This window comes from Neopsephotus bourkii, unplaced genomic scaffold (genome assembly GCF_033783945.1).
Source record: "Neopsephotus bourkii isolate Nb327-2 ecotype Australia unplaced genomic scaffold, CSIRO-AGI_Nbou_v1 NB_1589, whole genome shotgun sequence".
NCBI lineage: Eukaryota > Metazoa > Chordata > Aves > Psittaciformes > Psittacidae > Neopsephotus > Neopsephotus bourkii.
In genome coordinates this window covers 6473766-6498598 of record NW_026902065.1, presented here as the reverse complement: position 1 = coordinate 6498598, position 24833 = coordinate 6473766, and the positions used below count along the sequence as shown (strand labels likewise).

Genomic DNA, 24833 nt, shown 5'->3' with positions numbered 1-24833 from the left:
ACAGCTGGCTGCTGGCAGCAGCGGTAAGCATCAAAGGGCTTGGAATGGAGGAAGGAGCCAGAACCATGTGTGAGGGAGGTGTTTTTGTGGCAGGCGCTGTCCCAGAGAGACAGAGCAAAGGAAACATCACAAAATTATTCAGAAATACAGTTTCAGGATGGGAGAGCAGAGGCAAGAGGCCCGTTAGGAAATACTGAGTTGTATGGGAGAAAGACCACAAAAACTTGGTGTCAGAAATGGTGCGGAAGCAGGGAGGGCGGCTGCTGAAGACAAGAAAGCAAGCAGTGGCCATGACAGAAATTTCTTCAAACACACACAGCTGGACAGAAACAAATTGAGCCATTATATGATTATGGGTTAGTCTAAACCACTGCTGAACTGAGAACCTAAGATAATTGGGGGTGAATCAGAATGTACACTCAAGAAATGCCCCTGAGACGCATAACTAAGACCCTGAGGTGACCTATATGCCTACATTACAGTCCTGCTAATCTCTGCTATATCTATTTTGCACGCACTGAGTGCCATGCTGACAATCTGAGTTTATTGAGGGACTGAGAAGACTTCCCTGGAAATCTTAAGGGTATCATTAACCTTTTTCATTACCATGAGCTTGAAGTTAGCTTATCCAGAGGCTTAACACCCCCTTCCCATCTGTCCCCTGCGCTGACACACACACAAGCAGAATCTTCACCCTTGCTTCCCTTTGCTCCACTCCCCCTAACTCTTCTCAGCTTCTGAGTCACACCAGTCTTTTCACTTTGCCAGAAAAAGTGACCCAGCTCCAGTGGCAAATAATACAAGGAAACTCAGCCCAGCCAAGGTACGCGCTTCTTCACTTTTATTCTGTACATTTCCATGCAAGTGACAATACAGAAAAAGTGTCCAAAAGGAGCAGTAACCATCTCTTTCACTGGATGCAGATTTCCTCTTTCCCCCAGTTTAAAATCAACTTGTTTAGCAACACAGTGATAAAGATACTTTGTATAAATAGGAAATGCAAGAAAATCAGGGAAGAAAATACTTTCTCGCTTTGTTACAAAAACACCCTCCCCCTTCCCATATTCCCCTTCACTGCTGATTACCTGGACCCTGATTCTCTGTTAAACATATAGTTTCACTTCATGGGTGCTGCTGCATGCCTCTGATTCCTTTTGCCAGCTGGCAGCCTCAGGATGCATAGCTCTGGGGCATTATGCATGGGGTCAGGCAGCATAAAAGAGCCCTTTGTGATGTTATTACAAATCCTGGAACAGATGTGGGTTCAGATAATAGGATTGGTACAAATACTGGAACTCTGGATGCCCATGAAATGTTGGCTGAATATGTGCATTTGTTGTTTGGCTTTACTGCTTTATTCAGGGGACTAAACACATTATAGAGTGGGCCAGATTCTGACCTCTGTCACATGTTGGTTCACCTGGAAAGAATTCAGTGCAGAGCAGATCAGGATGTGTCATTTGTCCTTCCTCCATCATCTCTAGGAAGCAGCAAGTGAATATCTATATATCACTATATAGCCTGTTGGAAACTCAGCCTTTTTATCATGACCCTGCTTATTATCATCCCACATGACAATGACTCCTTCTTAGCCTTGTTCCTTTTTGGAGGAGACACCTTCAGTTCCTCAAGTCTTGGCTAACTGTTGTCCTTGTTCTTTATCCGTTTTCATCTCTCATTTGCCAATTGGCTAGCATGGAGACCAGAGAGTCTGTTCTCTCAGCTGCTTGGATTTGTTCCCCAGGAGCCTTTCACATCAACAAACTCAAGTGGTGATTTCTGGCCTGTTGGAAAAGATACTGTGATACCTCAGTGGTAGGATAGAGATAACAGAAAGTGGCATTTCTGAGACTGGCTCTCCCAAATGAAAGTCTATGCTCAATGAACTCAGTGTGATGGAATACAACTCTAACATTCAACAAAATACTGTTCTCTGGAGGAAGGGCAACCACCAGAATGCTTTCATTGACTGGAAGTATCACCCAAGTTAAAATTTTTAATACAAGGTAGCTCAAACATGGAAATCAAACACAAACAGTACAAAGTAGCTTGTTAGAAACTTTCATCCTTCAGCACTCTACTATCTATCTCAATTTAAGTCACCTAACTAAAAAGCCTAGGACAGGGGTACTCCCAACATCCTTCAAAAAATGGTTCCAAAAGAAGCAGGATGTTATAGAGTAACATTACAGGCACAACAAAAAACCTAATAGTTAATATACAGCAGGTTTTGGCCTCACAATACAAAGCGCATTACCTCTGTATGTATGGGGAGATGATACTATCCCCATTATGCAGATAAGAGAACTGAGGCATGGGAAGGTTAAATAACTTACCCAAACTGGCTCAATGAGAATGGAAGGAATAAAACCTTAACCGCTTGATTTGCTGCCTTCTTCTCCACCCCTTTGACCACAGCACCTCCGGAGAGATCTGCTGATGATTTACAACACACAGCAAGTGCTTTCCCTGTTCTGTGACACAGCCACGTGCACAGTTAGACTAGCGAACTAACATAAGACAGAAGCACATCATTAAACAAAGTTATAATTTGTTGCATAACCGTAATGTTTTGTAATAAAATAGATGCTTAGAATAAATCCCCACTGAACTACCAGTGCCAGTCTCATAAACGAGGTTCAATCTTTGCATACATTGCATTTTCATTTTCACGCACTTGCAGGTCGATGAGTATTGGTGTCCATAGGAGAATCGTGTTTCCCACAACACATCTTGTTTTTTTTCCCAGTGCAGGGCTGCAAAGCTGTAGCTGTTCTAAAAGCCATGAAGAAGAAAAGTAGCAGTAACAGCAGCACAAAGGCAGGCCTTTGGTTTGTAGCAAAGTGTTCTGCTCCCTGACTCAGAGAGGACACTGAAACCAGTTTTGGACTGCCAGAGGGTTTGTGTTGGAGATGCAGAACACGAGTCCTCAACTATATCATTGGCTAGATTTTCCAACATCTTTCAAAAGCCTCCTGCTTCCCAAAAGCTGGCTGCATGCAAAATGCAGCATGACTGGCATAGAGTTTACAGTACAAAAAAAAATAGGGCAAAAGAAAAATAACCTTTGTTTCCCACTGTAAAAGCACGTTTCACCTTGCTGAGATTTCTGCAGGGAAACACTGGTGTTTGTGTTCCATGCTCCCCTTCCTGATGCATCGCACTGCGACAGGCCAGCAGCCAAGGCTGGCAGCTCCTAAGTCCATTTGGAAAGGGATTTTAACCCTTAATTTTTGCAATAGAATTACAGTACATAAAGCGTATGCAGCCCATCATGTAAGGGCACCTAGATGGCACCCATTACGAAGGGCAGATCCACAACAACTGCTCTGAGAGGAAACAGGCAGAAAAACACATCCTGAGGCTTCCCCCTGCCCTGGCAGCAGGATGAGAAACAAAAAGAGCATGGAAGAGCCTTTAAGAAAGGAAGGTATCTCCTACAACTTTCTGATGTCTGTATGTATTTTACACCCCACCTGGCACATGGTGGGGTGTCTGGAATAGGTAGCCTCCAAAGAGTTGCTGCTTCTGCCAGTAAGGTGATAGATGGGTCTCTCTGCACATAAGGCATCCCCCCACCCCTTTGCCATTCCCCAGATCTGTGAGGTGCAGCAATAAGCTAAAGAGACAAAGCTCCCAAGAGCTGCTTAGTGCTTTGAAGGCTCAGCCACTTATTTTCTTTTCTCCCAGAGCTGTTGTGTGATCAAAGGAGGCAGACAGAGGAGAATCACTCTGCAGTGACATGTAAACGGAGCAGAAAACCTGATAAGCCCCTGCCATCTTCCTGTGATTTTTCTGAGATATATGTTGAGCGGAAAACCATACAGTAGCAGGGCCAGCCATTTTGCATGAGAGATCAGCACATTTGCTCACCCGTTAGAAGCAGCTGCCACTTCTCACAAGCACGTAATGGAGCAGCACTATCGCATTTGCCTAGGTGAAGATTATTTTACAGGAAAAACAGAAAGGGAAGGAACATTAGACAATTTTTTTTTTCCTACTGATATTAAAACTAGGTCTGAAAAGGTCAAAATCAGCTCTTCAGGTGTGAAATACCCAAGTCTATCATGATTCCCATCTTTACTAAGAGCCTTTAGTACTGCACATCCAGCTCATACCCAGCACAGCAGAATTTCAACGTGCCTGGGCATGGGCAGAAGAGGTCCAACAATCAGCGTGGTCAAGCAGAAGTGTTACAGAGGCAAGCACATGAGCAAGATTTTGACCTTTCCAGTCAGAAATGAAGGTAGCATGAGGTAAGGAAAGAAGAGGTGAGCAAAGAATAAAGACTTCAGTAAGGAAGGTCTGAAAAGGACAGATTAAAAACAAACAAACAAACAAAAAAAAAAAAACCAACAAGGAAGAAAAAGCAAAAAGCACAAATTTAAACAAAATTACGTTGCATTTTCTTCCTGTCACTAGCTGCCAGCAAGTTCACTCTTTTCTTAGCTTTGACATGAACGTACTGCTCCTGCATGTTGTCCTTATGGACACTCTTAAAATAGTGCAAGACCACAGGAGAAAACAGTGTGCAACCACACCCATCTCCTATTAAAGCAGGCACACTAACAACAGTTTTCCCATTCTGATCAAGAAATTATCCTGATACTGGGAAAAGGGCTGAAGATGGAGAGAGGAGAAGAAAGACAGCTATTCACTTTGTGACCTACAGCCCAATCATTTCTTTTGTGGTGGCATTGTTTCCAGTCATTTGGAAGGAAAACCTCTGGTATGGCTAAGGAACAGGGAGATGTTTCATTGCATAACTTATGGCTTATGTCTCACTTCTTGAAGCTTCAAGATGTGCAAATAGAAGGGTGTGCCCCACCAGCCTCTGCAGTGAAGAACGGGGTACCTCCTGAAGCTGGATGACATAGATACTGGGAGCAGTGAGCTTGGATAAGAAATGCTCGCTTTATTAGAAGTAGAGACATCTAGTTATGGTACATAACTACTCATTACAGTGATATTCAATAGCTAGTGTTTCAACTCCCTACCCAGAAAATAGCAGTGCTTATGGAAGCCATTCTGTAGGGTCCCTGTTCCCAGAGGCCAGCTTGTTTGTTTTTTTTACTGATTTTGCCCTGTTTTCATTTTTTGTATGAATGTCATAAAAGCCCTAGAAAAGTGGGACTATTAGAGCCCAATTAGCCAAGTAGAAATCACTCATGTCTGCTGCATCAGGGCTGAAGAGCTTCTTGAGCTGCTTCTCCATACCTACAAACTTAACAGGTTCCTACAGTTCCTAGACAGGATCTGGGTTCTCAAACACATGTAGGAACAGGGACAGCCTTCTCCCTCTGCTTGGCCACAGGCTGAGGAAAAAGCAATAACTGAAGGTCATTAAGGCAGTTGGAACCAGAAAGACATTTTTCTCATTAAAATAAAGTGTAATACTGAGAAATGAATTGCTACTGTGGTTCATGCCTTAGTACTCAGATAATTGCTGCAGCACTTGTCATAATGGAGCACTGGATTGTCACCATGTACACTTCACTGAGTTACACATCAAGCAGACTCGGAGACAGGGACTAATTGAAGAGCCAGGTGTTACACTTTGCCTGAAAAAGAGTCTGGCTCTATATGAAGCAATTACGAACAGTACTGTACTGCTAAAAGAAGTAGTGCTTATTTCTCGCATGTCAAGATGCTACAGCTTTATGTATTTTGTGTATGAATGATGGAACTGTTAACATCTTGGTGAACTCTGAAATAGCATTCCCAAATGAGGCTTCTGTTTCTAGTAGATGAGGGCAACGTAATAGAAGTGAATTTCTGAAGAAAGTAAGTCTTTCGCTTGCTCAGATATTCACCTTCTTGCATGTGTCTGTCAAGAGAACCACTGCCTTAGATTTCACAAATCTCTTTCATATAGGGGATCCAAGAGCATAAGCTGACTGTTTTTAAAGGGCTAAGCACCAAATCATTTTCTGAATTATAGATGTGTTTATGTTCAAACAAATGCTTTTGTTGCAAGGTATCCTCCTTAGATTTAAAAGTTGTCAAGTGCTACATCAGAATGAGGGGTTTTAAAATGAGCTGCTTGTCTTCCTCAGTCTCTGAGTAACTAGATACATGTGTACTGCATAACTGCATAGGATAGATTGTCTTTTTTCTTTTAAAGCAGTCTGAGAAACAAGAAACTGCAGCTGAGACTGGAATGCGGCACTTTATAAATAAGGCAGGAGACAAGATGCACTCTGATGGCTGAATACAGTAAAGTTATTCAGCTCTAAGCCTGCCTAATCACTGAAGTCAAATGTAATGAATTTACTGGTGTGATCAAGGCCTGGGGGAGGGAATTTTTCCCTCTGCAGGAGCGGCCCCATACGCGGGCCAGGAAATCCCTCGGCCAAGGCAGGAGGTGTTGCTCCAGTGCACATGCACAGTGGATGAGAGAATGCCACTCTCTGTGGGCACCACCAAGGGCAGCGGAGCTGGAAACACACTGGGGAGTGTAAAGGAGGTCCCTGACCTCTGGTCCCCACAGAGGATATCAGGTAGGCAGTCCAGAGAAGCTTGTGCCGTGGCACAACTTGGAGTACACTTAGCTATGGCCACTGCTTTGGCTGCTGGGTAATCCATCCCTCCCAAGCCAGTTTTTACATAGTATTAGAAGTGAGAAACTGCCCAAGTACTTGACCTACTTTTGGAAAGCCCAAGCCAACCGCCAAGCTGTTGCAGTCTGTCTGTACTGCTAACTCCTCAGCAAAGGCTGAGACATCCTGACTCCTCCATATATTCTATTCACAGCAACAGGGTGCAAGGCTGGGTTATAGCTCCTCTTGAGTCATTTCCACAGTGAAGCCATGAGCTGCATCCTGCCCTTCCAAAGGGAATTGAAGCACTCAAGCTGAAGACACATCCTCCACATAAAATTCTGATCTTTATCAATATGCTAGCAAGTTACTTTTAGCACATTACTGAGTTGCTATTGCAATCAACAGATTCTGGCAGGCACCTAATGTGATTTAAAGCTGCAGATGCCCACTACTGAGAAAAACAGTTGCCTACATTGTTGTCAAAAAAGCAAAATGAGACCATGAGTACCACAGTGAACCCTGTAACACTGTGTCCTATAGCTCCACAGGTATTCAGAAAGGCAAAGGTATATGATAAGCTATCTCCAGGACTGCTGAAATGACTGAAGGTACTCACACAATTGATGCTTTAGATTAATTAAGAAGCTAATAACCCAGTATCATTTTGGTGCTGATTTAATGAGGAAAAGAAAGAGATGAAATAATGCCTGATGAATAGAAAATAATAGCTACAACAGAGACAGAAATGTTACTTTCAACAAGTTTAAACACCATTCTTATAGAATACTTCTATGTGGACATTAGTCAAGTGCAAAACAAAAAGCAGGGGAAAGAAAATGACAGACCTCAAATGGATCAGCACGAGGAACTGTTTCCTTCTTGGAGTACATGGAGTGCAATGACAGAATTGTCATTGAAGTGTTTTCAAGGTGTACAAATTCCCAGCATGTCTATGAATTTCTTGAGTTCCATTAAACTCCCAGCAAGCTTAAGGTTACCAGTTCTTTGCCCATTTCATAGCTTTTGCCCAGAGTCAGATCATGTCAACATGCTTTTGATATACTGAAGGATCAACATATACCCTAGAGGAGGCTGAAAGTAACCACCTTCTAGATGAGGTTATGTTAGTGACTTTCACTACTGTGCATGTCACTGTCACAGCAAAGACAAAGACAAAAATGAGTAAAAGAGGCCAGTAAATACCACTCAGACATCCTATGGCCACATCATCATAAAAAAAAACATGTGCCCCATCTATTCATCCACACCAGCACGAGCTCTGCAAATACAGCCAGGAAGATCAATGGCAACAAAACATCAATTTTGTTCTATTTTCTTTGTCTATGGTGCTTCTGTATGACAGTTCTGATGTAGCAGGGGACGTCTCATGTAGTCTGAATCAGGGCAACAGCACCATGAGTTAAGACCAAGCAATTCTACTGTTGCTGGGGAAAATTAAGGGTGACAGGTGTTAGTAAAAACATCTATAGCCATCTTAAAGTTCTAAAACACCGACAAGTCATCACATGAAAGGATGAAAGAGCCAATGGAATCTGAGGCTTGTTTTGTAACAGGCAAAATTTGCCTTGAACTCCTGTCTTACATGAGTCACTCAGCCTCACACCTCACTGTATTGAGAGATGTTATAATTAGTGAGAAATGTATGACATTACCATGTCTTGGATAACACAGAAAGATACCTCTATCATTGAAATATGAAATAATAAGAGTAACTGATGTTATTAAATAACAAAAGTAAGTTTATTTTATCAACATTATAAATATTTTCTTTCCCTCCATTTAACTCCAAAATGAGATAGTAAAACCAGTACAATGGAACAATTCAGGAGGTCCTCAAGTCTACTGAAAAGGGTCCCCTTTAAATAACAAATTAAAATGGAAAATGACATTTTGGCAGTCCAGCAACCTCAGTAGCTGAGCATCTCTAGGTACTTTGTCATTCAAGTGGAACAATTCTGAGTGTGTGCACATATGTGTGTCTATCTATATATATATGCATACTTATATCTATAGACATGCATATATATAGTAATATACACACATAAATAAACAGAGCCACTGAATAGGCACTTTTAATAAATCAAAATATTTTACATGTAATTTAAGTGGGTTCCCATCTGCATACTGAAATTTGGGTCCTGCCCAGTGCAGTCAAAATGATACTGTACTAAGTCGAGATCCCAAGTGCTCAAGAGATTCAACACATACGTTGTCACCTCTAACTGCTGTGGAGTCTGCCTGCTTGTGATGGCTGTTTCAAAATTAAAAATCATATTGCACTTGAAAGAGAGTGGGTAAGGAATAATACTGCAGCATCCTGGCCCCAATCTCCTTCCCTCAGTGAACCAACTTTTGATATCCCTGGCTGTGTGTGAGCCATTGCAGAAAACAGTATACATGCTCTGTTATCTACAAGTAAAATACATCTCCACTATCTAATGCATTACATGTGCACTGCTTTGGGACACCTTGAATATTAAAGGCACTACATACAGCAGCTCCTGTCCTATCTCCAGTGCTGGGGTTTATTTTCATCATGCAGTAACTGTCTCCTGCTGAGCACACAGCACAGGCAGCTTTCCAGAGGCACAACACGCTCGCTCTGATCACAGCATCATATTCCAGCTATCAGCGAAAAAGGCAAGCCAGACTCTCTTGGGTGCTCTAAGCTCCTGTGAGCAGGCCAAATGGCACAAAGGAACTCAGGAAATCTGCCCATCCTGAAGAGCTGCTCCAGAGCCAGTCCTGCTGCAGCCACTCCACAGGCACGAGGGATGTCTCAGTAAAGGGAGGACCACATCCTTATTATAATTCACATGTGGGCTCTGGAAGAGCCTGTGGTTAGAGCAAGCCTTTATTGCTCTACCTGCTTCATGGGACTAAAGGACCAGGGAGCTGGAGCAGGCACACTGACCATCACGCACCAGTCTGGCCTTAGCACAGAACAGAACCAAGTCCCTGGTGTCATTGAAGCTTCTTCCATTTCTCACAGTAAAACAAAGCAAAAAGATAAAAGTGATACTAATATAATTCTTATTTTCATCAAATATATAGAAATATTACAGTAATGTCTTTCCTCACAGCTGGGGAGTGATGCAAGTCCTAGCATGAAACAATAGCATGAGGATCTTCCTTGTGGAAATTTCACATACACCAAAATTATACTCTGGGTTTTTTTATTTTAACAGTTGCCAAATTCTGTTCTAATATATACATATTGACCTTTGCCACAAGCCCCTGGATGATTATCAAGGGAAGGAATTTGGCTTTCATATTTTATTTTTTAAACAAGAAATTTAAAGACAGAAAATAAGACAAAATACATTTCATGTTGCCACTGATCTATTGATTACAAATATATATAGTTTCCTTCCAGATGAAGAAATAGTAAAGAAATATTTTTCTCATAACAAATTAACTTTTGAAAACAGAAATAAATTTAACCCCCTTATTTTTAGCTCCTTCTTCTTTGCCACAACAATCACTCTTCTTTGAGGAAAAAAAAAAAAAAAACACAAAAGGATCACATTCATTTCATTTCCACTTCTGCCAAGGAAGAAAAACTTATCTGAATAATGACCTGAGTTATTTTCATGGTTTCCAAACTGCATGTAGTCCTGATGATCACCACCTAGCAAGGCATATGAAAGCAAACACCAGTGTATCTTTCAAAACAAACAACAAAGTAAAATTCAAAGAACTATTGCAAGAATTACGCCAAGAGTGTGCCATGAGTGTCTTCATGGGAACTGGTCAAACAAAGTGGAAGCTCTGTTACTTCTGGCAGTTGAGTTGTCTGTAGCGATTGAAAACCTGAAGGAGAACATTTTGCGTATGCCTGTGTGTATGTATATTTGCTTTCTCTTCTTTCATGGTTATACTCTCTGAGGTAAGACAGAGAACAGACGAGTACAGAAGACACAGTTAGCCTTTACAGTGGCTAAGCAACTTTATGTTTCCGAGCCTATAGTGAATAACAAGGCAAAAAGCTGCTGCTTGTCCTTCTCCTGTGGGATAGCCACTCTGAAATTTTGCTCCCTTGGGGAATCAAACAGTTTACAGGTTCAAATATTTGAAGATTTTCCTATTCCAAATATGACTGGGCGCTGCTCATTTGTTTGTTGACAGCAGCAAGCCTAGGCTGACTGCTGATGTTCTAGGTCTCCTTCCCACCTCCTGCCATAATGCAAAAGGGACTGGTTCCATGAGTCAGTCTGTCAGAATCCCCTCCATCTTGCACTGATGAATCTATCCCAGTGTAAAACTCATATTTTTCAAAATTAAAAAATATCTATCAACTTTTAGGCAGGCTTGAAACCAAAGCTGAATCAGGTCAGTCATTATATGCAAAACAGTGGCATGAGAAAACCTACTGGTAACTTTCTGCTTTGTCATACAACATGGTATATCCCATATAATTAATTTCCGTACAAATGACTGTCTCATGAGGATACCATAATTGTGTACACAGCAACAATAGGGAGATTAGGTTTTGTTACTGCTTTAAATCTAGCTGTTCCCCACACCCTGGAAACAAGGCAATAGGCAGAGCCCTCTCTAAAGGTGAGAAAACTCCCTGGTGATAGAGCACAATAGAGCACTCCCTGGTGATAGGACACAGTTTCCAAGAGGATAGCAAGGGAGGGAATGCAACCAGTAAAAACACTGGGTTTTTCCTAAGGGCATCCAGAGCTCCTCAAGTTTTTTGCTACTGCCTGACCATTTGTGAAGACTTAACACAGAGATAACAGGTACTATCTAACTGATGAGAAGTGAGGGGAATGGGAGAAAAAAAGGAATGCAGGAAACTTGGTTGGGTGTCTTAATGTCCCAGTTAGTTTGGTTCCCCCACAACCTTTTTTCTCTTTCTTTTTTTTTTTTTTTTAAATAAATTGTACAGATGAACATGGGAGAAGTTCATGCTACTTGCTGGAAGCAATAAAGGTAAGTTTCCACGGCCCATGGATTCCACAGACCTTTGAGTATTCCGCCTTATCCATCTTGGGCTAACTTATGGAACCTAACTGTTCCGTGGCAAGACTCAGTAGCCCTTAGAAACTGGTGGCATGTCCTCAGGTATTTTCCACAAGAGTGAGAGACACGTTGGTTCCATCAGCTTCTTCCTCACACGATGCCCGAGTGCCTCAGGTGCACTTTGCGATTTCCAAGGATCCTCTTTGACATTTTCAGGCATCAGACTGCTGTCTCCAGATCCTCATGGGAAAGCATTTGATAATTTTGTCGACTTTCCAGATAGGAAGCCAGATCTGGGTCACCAGCTTGCTGAGCCCTGTCACGAGGGGTCTTACCCTATAATAAAGAAACATGAAGAGAAAGTCTTGTGCTAACATATTTAGAACAGATGAAAGCATTACCCAGAGAAATTACTACAGGAAGGAAAGAAACAAATTTAGATATTTTACTTATTTGTTGCACAGGTTGGTGTTAAGGTTTTCTATTTAAGTCACAAGATCCTGAAGATTTTCAAAGTCCTTGTGTGGTTTAGAACAAACCATGCAGTTCTGCAAGCACATGCTATTTGATACATCACACAGAAGGTCTCACATGCTGGAACTGATTTTTCATTCTATGGCTACGATCCCTATGTTAATGAATATGACTCACAGTACTGTAGCTAACACTTGAAAAGTGTACTTCAGAGACTCCACACTTTGCTAAGGATGTGTGGAGAGAGATGCCCAACGTTTGAGATGAGCTCAACATGTCTCATTCTACCTCAAGTACAGATTAATTTTCAGTGCATCAGTTTACTACCCTGTTATCTGAGCTACCTTACATGTGCTGTTAAATTGATCCACGAGTCTTGATCCCAATCTATGAAAAAATATTGAAAACACCTTAATGTAACAAAGGTAACAAACAAACTCCTGCTCCTTGGATTTCTGGGCGGATGAAGATTAACAAATCAGAAGCCACTTGTCTGGATTTCAGCTGTTGCAGAAATTATTTTTTGTTCTGTATGGTGCTCTCATCTGAAGAAGAGGTGATCTCTGTTCCCCTTAAAGGTGATCCCATACAGCATAACATGATAGGAATTGGTTTTACTTGTCTTGTTACAGCAAAGGTGCTTCTGATACAACCACCTCTCAGTTATGACCACAGAATGCTTATGTTCAGAAATGCCAGAGGGGCAGCTTCTGCACCATGTTCCTAAGTAAGTATTCCTAGGATTTAATTTTGCCCAGGCTTCTATCTCAGCCAAGCATACACCAAGAGACGATCGTGTCACATCACTGAGCATAGGGGCAAGCAAGGGCAAAAGAAAATGGTTACCATCCTCACAAAGCAAGTCAGCCACAATAATGAAACTTCACAGACACTATGCAATCACAAGCCAAGACCCCCTGGGTGGTCTTTGCCCAGAGGCCTCTTTTGTGACCACACAGGAGGAGAAGGATGCTGTGCCACAGAGATGCCTCATTCACACCCAATGCACCATAGAGTCTGAGGCCAGGCTCTAACTATGGTGAAGATGACCCATGATCTGGGTTCTGAAGTCTCTTGTACTTGTTTAAATTAATAGAGTTTTCTAAATAAAAAAGACAGCAGCTTTTGGCACACATGAGGAAGCCTCAATCATGCAAACAGTAGGGATGGATGCTGATTAGTCCCACTTGGCTGCAGTATTTTATAACTGGTTGATGGGGCTGGGTTACCTTTGAGTCTGTCTTTCTCAGCGAGGCTCCTGCATCCACCAGAAGCTGGCAAATGGCACGATGTCGCTGGCAGGCTGCCTTATGTAATGCTGTCTCACCCCTAAACCAAAGTACAGAAACCAGCAGTGAGACACATCACACCATTTTACATTTACAAAGTATAAGGTGCAGAGGACAGGCAGAGAAGTATGCTGTATTTCTGCAAGGTTCCCTCTTTCTGGCAGAGGTAGACTTGTGCACTCTCTCCCTTGGCATTTACATCCTTTGACTCAGTAGGAAAGCCTGCAATGCACAAATAGCAAAGAACTTCTGAGGGGCGGGAAAGAAACATGCACTTAAAACAGTATTCAAAGGGCTGAATGTCCCATCCAACCAGCAGTTCTGCTGTCTGCTGCAAAGGCAAAGTAGCCACCTTCTTATTTCACAGCAGGCAAAACAGCACCAGTGTTCGTTTCTTCCTGCAATTTCTTCAATTCCTTCAATTTTCTCAGCCTTATTCTTAGCTACATCCTAAAAAATTCCTGCCCACGAAAGGCGTGACTGGTATATTTGCTGGTCTGGTTCTGACACTCTGCTCTTGGATGTCAAAGAGCAAGAGCTGTGTTTTTGTTTTCTATCTCTGGACTGCTGAGCTACTGAGGAAGCTTGAACACAGGCTTTTCAAAAGAGAAATCTGTGGGAACAGATTTATAGCAAAGCTCCTCATTCAGACTGGGATATGAGTAATGGGATTCTGAGACTGACTGTAGTACAAAGCTTAAAGAAATGTATCTAGATTCTCCTAGGAAGAGAAGCAAGGTATGCTTTGACTGGGTTGAAAAGTTGTCCTTAATACTAGCATCTAACAAGTAGGGCCGTTACATTACCTACAAAATAACAAATGAGAAGACATTTGTGTGGTAGGTCAATATTACACCTACCTACCTACCTACCCACCCAGAAAGTGGGAGTGCATAAAGGAGTTTCAGCTGCAGTCCACAACAGGGCAGGTTGAAATATTAACAGGCAACCTTGTAATGAATCTGCCTCTGCTGCATGAGAACTAGATTCAGAATGGGATACTGTCCGATTTCCCCCTGAGGTTCAAAAGACTGATTCATGCTGCCAGTTGCAGCTTGAACCTTCCCTTTTCAAGCCTTAGCAGTAAAAGGACTTTTGTAAAGGGAAGCCCTTATAGCCGTGTTCATTTGCTCTTTATTTCAGAGGCTGTGCTATGCTACTGGTTGAAGAGAAACAGTTTGTTCATCCAGGCTTCATCACTCCTGGATTGCACAGATGCATCCTGTGCAGAACCTTTCTGGTGCTTTCCCCTAGCAGAGGAGGGCACTGTGGAATGAGGAATGGTAGGTTTAACCAGTATGACAAAGGCAACTTTTGCTTCCCATATATTTCATACACTTCCCAGGATGGTTCATGCTTCCCTTACATACTCTTTGTGACACCTTGATTATACCAACAAGACAGAGCAGTTTGGAATAGCAAATATGTTGGCTTTGGGTTGTTTGTTTGGCTTTTTTTTAATAATAACACAGGTGATTCAGGTTATAACTACTTGAGAGAAATTACAACTGCACAGCTTATGGCCACTAGGGACAGCTAAGGCAGAGCAGTCTGGATGAAACATGAAGGGACAGAAGAAAAGGTGCAGAGCAAGAAAAGTAATTTCCTGACTTCTGGAATTTACTCTTCAAGCTGGTTCTTCAGTAATTGGATGCCAGAAACATCAAAGCAAAATGCAGTACTTGTATTCCTCTAGAAAGATTAATAAGGTTTGGGAAGCAATAGAAAGGAAGTTCTTTACAGAATTCAAGAAACATTTGGTTGAGGCCAGAAAGCCACATATGAGATAGTTGTCTGGGTTAAGGGAGACTTTTGTTTTCTTGCTTGTTTTTGAAAAGCTGTGCCATTTTACAAGCTTTTTTATTTTAAAGTTTGCTCATGAAAAACAAGAGAAGTCTGCTAGGCTAATGCAGATAATGTGAATTGTGGGGTAGGTTGTACTTACGTTTCACTGTCTATCATGTCCAGTAATTCAGATGGACCTGCAAAAGACAGTCAGGTACGTCATATAGCACTTGTCTGCATGATTAGAAGAGTACAACTACCATAAGAAGGTTCCTGGTGAAAATATGAACAAGAAATCAACTAAAGCACAATTTGCACAAATATGCCAGACTTCAAGGTAATATTTGCTTGGACGAGCCCTTGCACCAGCAAAATTCTGAATGCACAGTCACTGCTGGAGTGTCAGCATCAGGGACTAGCAGCTTCTAAATTATACTGGAAATGAATATTCATGGAGTTTATTTTCTTACACTTCACCTTGCTCAATTAAGTGGTTCACATAAGTACAGGGCATTGGAAATGCTGATATACTGGAAACCCTGATATATTGCAAGTTAAAATCTATTGTTAGTACTAGAGGGAAAATGTCATTAGGAAGTTGAAATTAGCCAGATTCTGTCCTGAATGACATCCCTGTGCTACTCCATTTAATAGCATTACACAGAATGTAGATCAGGGTGGAATATTCCCAGCAGTCTTTATATTGATATGCAAATCCTGTACTCTGCTGGTTAGCAATGATCAGGAAAGTAAGATTAAGAAAAACAGAAAAGATTTTTGTTAAGTGGGACCAAATGATGCATTTATGCTAATGTTCTTTTGTCCTTGATATTCACTACAGGCAGATGTTTATAGCAGCAAATTCCATCTCTGAATTACAGTGATATGGAAATGCTACGATCTGGATAGCATTTGAACCAAGAAAAACTTTTCGCTTTGCAGTCTGTTGTATTATTCTTCTCTCCACTCCTCTGGAGCATAGTGCCAGTTGGTATGGGGCAGTTAGCAAGGGGAACAGGGAAACTTTACAAGAGTTTTCTTTCCTACTCATGAATATTTCTCTTCAACATGCTTTGACTTTGAAATTCAAGAGTCCTCAAGAGCTTACAGCAAATCTCACCTGAAACTGAGGAATTTCTCACCACTTGCTTACAAAGGCCTACACACAGCCTCCCTACACTCCTTTCACTCTGAGTCTGTGTCAAAATGGATCAGAGCAGCCCGTTTCTTCCTCACTGCTTTCACAACACACTCAACTATCACTGGGGGAAGCTGGCCACCTTGGCTCCTGAAGATGCAAGGAGCTCCTTCACTTCATCTTCTGTCATGAGAAAGAGGTGGTCAAAAAAGAGCCATACTTAGTCCCCTGTGCACAGGACATTGCATAACTATCATGGTAGTCCTCCAAACTATTTAGCCATTCTCAATTTTTAATGCACAGCACCCTGATTCTACTGCCACACATCCTCATCTCCACAGTTGTGTTCACTCCTCCCTATCAAAAAGAAGAATCATTCATGCTTCTGTAAGCATGAAGAAGAATACAGGGGGCTATGCAGGGCCCGTTGTATGAAAGAAAGATAATGCCTGTGCAACTAAAAAGAAAAAAAAGCAAAAACAAACAAAAAAAATAAAAAAAAGACTGCTTTACATCTCACAGGAGAAATCCATGTTCCCTCAAAAATAGAGGCAGCTCCCCATGCCTTGCTGCAATGCCACATTCCACTAATAGGTAACCAAGAACGATCAGCAGTGTTTTGGAAAAGATATTGCCAAGTAGGCTATTATTTCCATTCATGGATGGAACATGGAAGGTTGTGATGCAGGGTGTGGAACAGGGTGTACTGGCTGCACTGGGCATAGAGGTATTCGCCCTGGCAATTGGAAAAAGGTGTTCAAACATTTGGAGGAAGAATGGAAAGAAGTTAGAAGAATATGACCTGAAAGGGAGGAGAAGATGGGGCAGAGCAGTTCTGGAGAGACAGAAAGACAAGGATAAAGGAAAACTGGTCTAGAGCAGGAAGAGATAGCAAGGCTAGGACAGAGGAGCTGAGTACTGAGGACTGAGCAGACAGCCTGTGGGTATAGACCTGAGGAGGTGCCAGGTACATCCTACCTGTCTGCGAAGAGTGCTCCCAGCTACTGTCCCAAATAAGACATTGCATGGGAGTGCCCCAACTCTATCCCAGTCATACATAAGGGACACATATTGGGGTTAATCAATTAACAGCACAACACAGTACCAGGGTTCATTTGTTTCATTCTTTCTGGCCTAGCTGTGGAGCTGGAATGCCCCAACTCACTCACAGCCTGAGCTGTGCCCTTTACTTCTTTATTTTATTTTCACTTGTGCTTCTCTTAAACCATCTCACGCCCTCCTTCTAATTCCCTTTCCCCTCTTTTTTGGACCTCATTTTTACATCAGTCTCCCTGGCGCTGCCAACCGACCATTCCAAATCCCCCTCTGCCCCGGGACAAAAGCTGCACAGATGTGGGAAGGGCTGGCACTGGGAAAGCTAACGGCACTGTCATCCTGACCCAGCGGGGAGGCGACTGTTTTACTCTGGGACAAGAGGCAGAGAAAGAAAAGGGGACCATGGCGCAGAGAGAGGACAAAATAACCCAATAGAAATCCGGAAGGGAAATGCATGAGTGAGATTTCTATCAAGGAAAACAGCAGGGGAGGGAATAAAAACAAAAGATAGAAATGTGTGGAGAGGTGGAGGGAGGGAAAATAGAGAGAGAGAAAGAGAGAGTGAGTCTGGGGGACTAAAGAATGGCAGGATAGGGACGGGGGGAGACATTCGCATGAAAGGAGCTGAAAAGCATGACACACTGAGGGGAAGCCCAGCTGAGATCACACTCTTTCCTTAACATCTCTGATAGACTGTCTGTGTAGAATTATTAACTTTTTTCCTTCTCTCCTTCTGGCCCCTTTCACTCCACCAAAGCCTCTCTCCATTTTCTCAGGAGGCAAAGCAGCCTGGGCTGGGGATGGGAGGAGGGAAGGAAAGGAGACATTCAAAAGCAGCTGCACGTTAGCTGAGCTCACTACAACATAAAAGAGAGACTAAATGACCATATTTCAGAGGCATTTCCAAAATATACAGCACCATGCAGTCCAAAAGGCCTCCAGGACAACAGCACACTTTGCCCTCTCCAGGGGATGGGGTTACAGCTACCCACAGGAGACCCACAGCTATTAACCCCTGCCAGGCACTTGTCCTGTCAGTCCTTCATAGAGTTGGGGAAGAAGGATATTCAGTTTAAAGCAGTGATGTTGGAGATTATCAGCATTTCTGGGTGCTTATCTGTCAAAACCCTCTTTGCTTAATAACTTGATTGAGATTGTTATCTGGGGACAAAACTGAATTCGGTTCCTTATCTTCAAAGAGGGAGTGTTTTTTAAAATAACAGTAATCTACAAAGTCAAAGCTATTTAAAGCCTTTGCCTCCCTCCACACTCCTCACTTTTACCCAATGTGAAGATTAACAATGTCTGGTTAGTACTGTTAGTCCCCCTTACCTCAGAATTCCCACTGCAACATAGATGGTAGTCAGGTTATGGGAGCATGCATTCCATAGTAATTCTGTCTCAGTCACGCTGACCTAAACTTACTAAATTTGCAAATTAAAATAGACTGGTTTATATCTTGTACCTTATAAGAAAATTAAGCTGTTTTCTCCTTAGGACCCTCACAAACCTTAAATCATTTTGCAAATCTAGACATACTAACAAAAGTCAGGCAAATACGCTCTTCTTCAGTCTTTCTGATGACTATTCACACTTTGTCCCTGACGTCTCTGTCATGGCAAAGTCTGCTTTCCAAAAGCTTTCTTTGAAACTCCTGAGTCTGGTCAGGATTCAAATCCAAAATCACTGTCAGCTCTTCACTGTCAACTTTATAGCACTAATAGTAACAAAAGACTTTCTTATCAGAGGATGTTATCTAATGGAGCAAGGATGTTGAGGTTTGAAATGTTCAGGGTGGGATGCTTTACTGACTGTTCCATCAGAAGTTCTCACCACAAACTGTTAAAGCAACTGCAAACAACTTTCTTCTCTTCTGTTTAAAATTAAAATACCCTAGAGGAAATACTGAATTCTTTCTTGTCCTTTGAGCCCCTAGACAAGAGGAGGAGGCAAACAGAATGTCTTGTACAATGGTTATAAATAATAAGTAGTTCACAACTGCCAGATAAAGACTCAAGGCCAACTTTGATTCCAAATACAGATGATAATTTAGGAGGTCCTTCTTCTAGTGGAGCTTCTTAAACCTTCATTAATTCTATTTGTGTGAAGCAAGTAAACAGTTAACTCTTCCCTAACGTGTATGCATTATGGTGTGAGACAGTTGCTGACTGCAGCAAGAAACAGATGTGGTTCTGATATCTACTGAGATTGGCCCTTAGTTTCTAGCTGTGCTTCTTAGCCTAGCTACAGACAGATCTTAAAAGGTCACCTTCCTACTACAAGCAAAAGACCCCTAATTTAGTAAGGCAGTCTTGAACAACAGATAGGTCTGTGCATCTGCCATTCCTGCACAGGGAATAGAGAGGAACTGTTTTGCAGGAACAGCAGCCAACACAACTGTTCCTGCAGCAGTAAGCAGCTGTTGCCCTGACACCTACTACATTGGTGTTTCAGCTGCTATTCCAGGCTAGAGCTAGCCCACTGCTAAGTATCTGGCGATACTGCACAGCAGTATCCTTGTGTGACTCACCTCTGCTTTTTCTAATTTAAGAAGGGTTATTTTCCTCCCTTCAACATCTGAAATCATTCTCATCAAGATCACAGGACAAGCTCTCATATTAACATATCCTGCATGTTTGCAGAAAGCATAAAACCATCTCCACTGTATGGAGCTTCAGCATCACTACAGCATTTTCTCTCCTTCATAATCCCAGTGCTATGTACCCCACTCCTGTATTGTATTTTATTTACCCTGCTATTTTCAAACTAGGCAGTTAAAATTCCTGGTGAGGTGATTTTTCTCCTGTGCAATTTTGTTGTTGCTGCTGTTTTCTAAAGATATTCAGAAGATTTTCTTTATGTCATTAAATAACAGGTTTTCTGTGTTGTATGCTGGAGAGTATTTTACACTGGAACTCCTATTAACTCTCTCCAGATATGTATGGGAAGCAGACAAACTACAGAGGAAGTGCAGCTGGGCAGAGGTAACTGCCAGAACAAGAGTAAGTCTCATTTTTATCAAGGGTGGGTATCAGCAGAAATGAGAAGCTAGATACAGGGAAAGCCTCAGATATTAGTAGCATTGGGTTTAATACAGTAATTAATGTTGAGAAGATGCCAGATACCAGAGATGCAACAACAAAAAAAAAAAAAACACAACCCAAGGGCATTATGATGATGATTCAGCAAGAGAGCTTGTTTGTGAGTAAGAAGTACCCAGGGTAGAAATGAGTTTCATTAATTGCTTGATGGGTGAAGAGCAGAGACCTCTATTAAAGCATTGTCCCATGCACTCTGATCCCTAGAGAATGTTAAACAAACAATGCATCTGGAGAAGCCAGAGGACATATGTCTGGAATGCTGCAAAAGCTTCCTACCATCCTTAGGGATAAAGGGGAGAGAGGAACTGAGCTGACATTTGCTAAACCTTCTGATTTGTCTTTGTCTAACAGTTCGTAATCCCTCACATTTCTCTATTCACTTCAAAAATTCCTATGGATTGCCTGCTCATATTCTTACCAGATTAATTGGTCCCATCTTAAACCTTCACTAAAGTAATGGTGACTGGGTCAGACCGACTCAGTTAAGGTATATGTGTCAAAGAAAAATCCCGGAGAAGCAGTCATGACAGTGAATTAGCACAGGTCATGTGCAGTGTGAGGAGAGAGCAGAGGCAGTAAGAAAATTAAGAGAAATCATGTCTGTCTACAAAGTTCAGGGGCACGTACAATTGCTGTGACTAATGACACAAGCCACAGAAGTTAAATAGAGGTAGACTGGTAAGAAAACTAGCCCATATTTGGATATAAGGGCAACTTAGCTACCTATATGTAGGTATCTATACATAAAAGAGTAAAAGAACAATTCAGTCCCCCTCAGTCTGGTATCTGGGACACAGTGCAGTTGCCCACTGTCATGGTTTAAGCCCAGCTGGTAAATCAGAACCAAGCAGCCACTCGCTTACTCTCCCTCATTTTCCCCCCCTCCAGGTGGGATGGGGAGGAGAATCAAAAGAATGTAATTCCCATGGGTTGAGATAAGAACAGTCCAGTCACTAAAGTATAATAATAATAATAATAATGGAAATAGTAAGAGGAGAGACTATTAACAATAAAAGGTAAAGGGAAAAGAAACCAATAAACACAAATGATGCACCATACAATTGCTCATCACCTGCTTACTGATACTCATGCCAACCTGAGCAGGTATCTGCCCTTACAGGTGACTCGCCCCAGTTTATATACTGGGCATAATGTGCTGTGGTATGGAATACCCCTTTGGCTAGTTTGGGCCAGGTGTCCTGTCTCTGCTTCCTCCCAGCTTCCCATGCCCCTCCTCACTGGCAGAGCATAAGACTGAAAAGTCCTTGATCGGAGTAAACATTACTTAACAACAACTGAAAACATTACTGTGTTATCAGCACTGTTCTCAGGCTAAAGTAAAAAACACAGCACTGGACCAAGCTAGAAAAGGCAGGGAAGCTAAAAAGGAAGCTAAAAAGGAGAAAAATAACTGTTTGCAGCTGAACCCAGGACACCCACACACAAATATTTTGTGCCATTTGAAATGCCTACAGACAAGCCTTCGGTTGCATTTGGAATAAGAGGGATGTTTGCTTCTCTATCATGGGTCTCCTACACGCCTTGTATGTCACCTTGTAGACCTATGCAGATGTCCTGGCTATCCAAGGGAAATGACATTAAATAGTTATGTTTAAGCAAATGAACAAAGTGCACAGGTAACTGTCAGCTGAATCAGTTGTTGGGCTCCAATAACTACCTTGACTAGGGTCTCCCTTGAGCCAGTTATGACAGAAGTCTGCTGCTATTAAAGATGTCCTCCTCACTTCCATCTGCCACTCAAAAAGGGCATGTCTCCTCTAGTACTTCTGTCATACATGTACAAATGAACTCAGTCATAGATCTCTGTTGACAGTACAGGAACTTAGGCCCACAGGTTATCTGGCACCTGTATGTAAATGGCTAGCTTGACAAATCAATTTAGGAGTTAAGCTCAAGCTGAATCCCACTCCAATTAACACAAATACTAACAGATGCATATTGCCTCTTCCTTTCCTGTGAATTTTGCTTATTTCTTCTCCTTGTACAATTTCTGCAGTAACTTTCAAGCATTAGCTGACACTTCTTCCACTTGCCAGGAGCAGTCTCTGTGGTTAGTGCTAATAACACTGCTGCTGAAATAACATAGCTGATTTTGACATCTAGAAGTCAAAATAGCCATTGATATTTTGAAGAGGGATCAAAGAGGAGCTGCAAAAGTGTTTAAAAGACTAGAAAATATTTCCTACAGTGAAGCAGGCTGATGACTGGGACTTTAGCAACAATATTACTGTGCTACTCTCCAGCAATCAGTGAACAAGATTAAGGCAGCTCAACAGGCAGAAACTCCTAATGTGGCTGTCTCAAATGTATATACACACAAATTGCTGCATAGCCTGTGTAAGGATGCCTGCAATACTGTTACTGACAAAGGCAAAAAGAATCAAAAGAAAAAAAGGGAAATAACATGATCACAGTCTAAATATAAAAATATAAATAAATGCAAGTATAAATATAAGTATACATATAAATTTGGAATGGAGATAAAGAATCTTTGTTATCAAATCTAACGGAGATAACTTTGTTATCGAATCTAACAGAGACAGAATAATGAAGGGTTGGAAGCAAAGCTAAGCGAACCTAGTCTACAAATAAATGCACAGATTCCTAACCAGCATGTTACTAAATATTGAAATAACATACTAATGGCTGGATACGCTTTCCATTGATGTAAATGTTTTAATGAAGATTAGGTACTTTCTAAAATGCATGCTCTAATTGAAAAACAAATTCATAAAGAGGTTTTGTATGCTAGAAGTTCTAACTAAAGCATCATACTGTTTCTTTACAGCCCCTCAACTGATGCAACTGCAAAAATACCCACCCTACTCAAAAGCCATCTTCATTTTCATTTCCAGACTTCCCCTTTATCTGGAGCCATCACTGTCACTCATGCCACATTCCTAGCCTCCTGCTCACACACACTGCAGGTGGACATTTTGCTGAGGGTGATCACAGATGACTGAGGGCACTTCCAGCCACACTGAAGTTGTACCTGACTGACACTTGGCCGAAGTACAGCACTCTGTGGATTTGCCCACTGTGACTCACCATGTTCCAGGATGTATTTCACAATGTCACCATGCCCTGTTTTGGCAGCATGGTGCAACAAGGAGCAGCGATCGGGTCCTTGGATTAACAAATTGGCTCCTTTTTTACAGCATTCTGTGAACTGGAAACAAAAGACACACAGAAGGATAATACGTGAGGACCAGAAAAACAAATTTGCAGACAAATTATTTACAAATTTTCATAGCAGGTCAGTGCAAAACTGGAATAAAATGAAACAAAATATTAAAAAGCCACCCTTTAGGTCCCAATGAAAAAATATCTGAAACTAGAAGTATTGAAACTATATGTGCTAAGAAAAGCGCTTTGTATTTTCTAAACAATGACACATTTCGACTCTACTGGCAATGAATTATTGTTTGCTAGCAATGTTTGCAAACTGCTTCTGGTGATGCTGTTGAGATATTTTAGATTATACGTATTTAATGGAAAATTCTGCCTTCTCTACTGAGAATTCCAATTTTTCCTCAGCACAGAAGACAAACACATTCTGACTAAACCAGGACTCAAAAATCTGCAGGGACGTGGGGTTCAGGTGCCCCACATCGCCCTTCTCACTTTCTGCCCCCTACCTCGGGCTGGCAGAGGGGGAAGCACTGTGCTGGCTAAGAACAGGCAGGAAACAGCAACATGGCAGGTCTCAGAAATGCTGCAAAATCAGGGGAGGAGGAAAAATGCAGTGCAGATCACTGCAGAGAAGAGGGAGAGGATTGCAACAGAGGGGACATAATTTGCAATGCAGTACATTTGAAGAAAAGCAAGAAGTTTCCCTGTCAAAGCAAACTTGGGCAAAAAGTTTTCAAGCAGCAGAAAGGAGATAATATTTTTATGACTTCTGGTTGAAGGACTGCTCCATAGATGCCACAAGTGCAGTGTCAGAGGTACAGAAGGGGCACCTGCAGGCAAAGGGTTGGCCTAACAGTACTGTCATTTTTACTAATGGCTCCAAGCTTGCTTCTCACAGATAAAATTGCAGTCGTTAATCACAGTCCCCATCCAAATTTGATGGTGTGTTTTCAAATCCTGACTTGGCTACTGAAAAACACAGGCTGCATAACTGACAGAAATGGAACTTCAGACTTGGGGCACAAAACAGTTTTGCACGTGTACCTTTTCCTCCCAATAGCAGACAATACCAAGACACTACACAATTTGAGACATCTGTTAGGTGATAAACCAGCAAGCTGAGATTTGCTCTACCTGGTCTAGCAATTGTCTTGGTATAAGTTAAGAAACCTCCAGCAACTCTAGGGGCTTGGCCAGCAACCTCAATGCCATAAAATATCCTTGACTGTGTAAGGCTACGTCAGAGCTACCCTGCTGTTCAGCACTGCATTCGCCAATATAGTAATTTCCCTGTTAGTAA

General features: G+C 41.9%; 1 protein-coding gene across 5 annotated transcripts in view; it reads right to left on the bottom strand.

The window, feature by feature from the left end:
- Positions 1-11181: 11181 nt before the first annotated feature.
- Positions 11182-24833, bottom strand: part of DGKI (diacylglycerol kinase iota) — a 208261-nt gene continuing 194609 nt past the window's right edge. For all 5 annotated transcript variants that reach the window (XM_061372000.1, XM_061372002.1, XM_061372001.1 and 2 more), the window contains 4 exons: positions 23450-23570; positions 15246-15282; positions 13241-13340; positions 11182-11873 (listed from right to left, as the gene is read on the bottom strand). In XM_061372000.1, the coding sequence (XP_061227984.1) occupies positions 11757-11873; positions 13241-13340; positions 15246-15282; positions 23450-23570 (375 nt within the window). In that variant the 3' untranslated portion in view covers positions 11182-11756. The remainder of the gene's footprint in view (positions 11874-13240; positions 13341-15245; positions 15283-23449; positions 23571-24833) is intronic.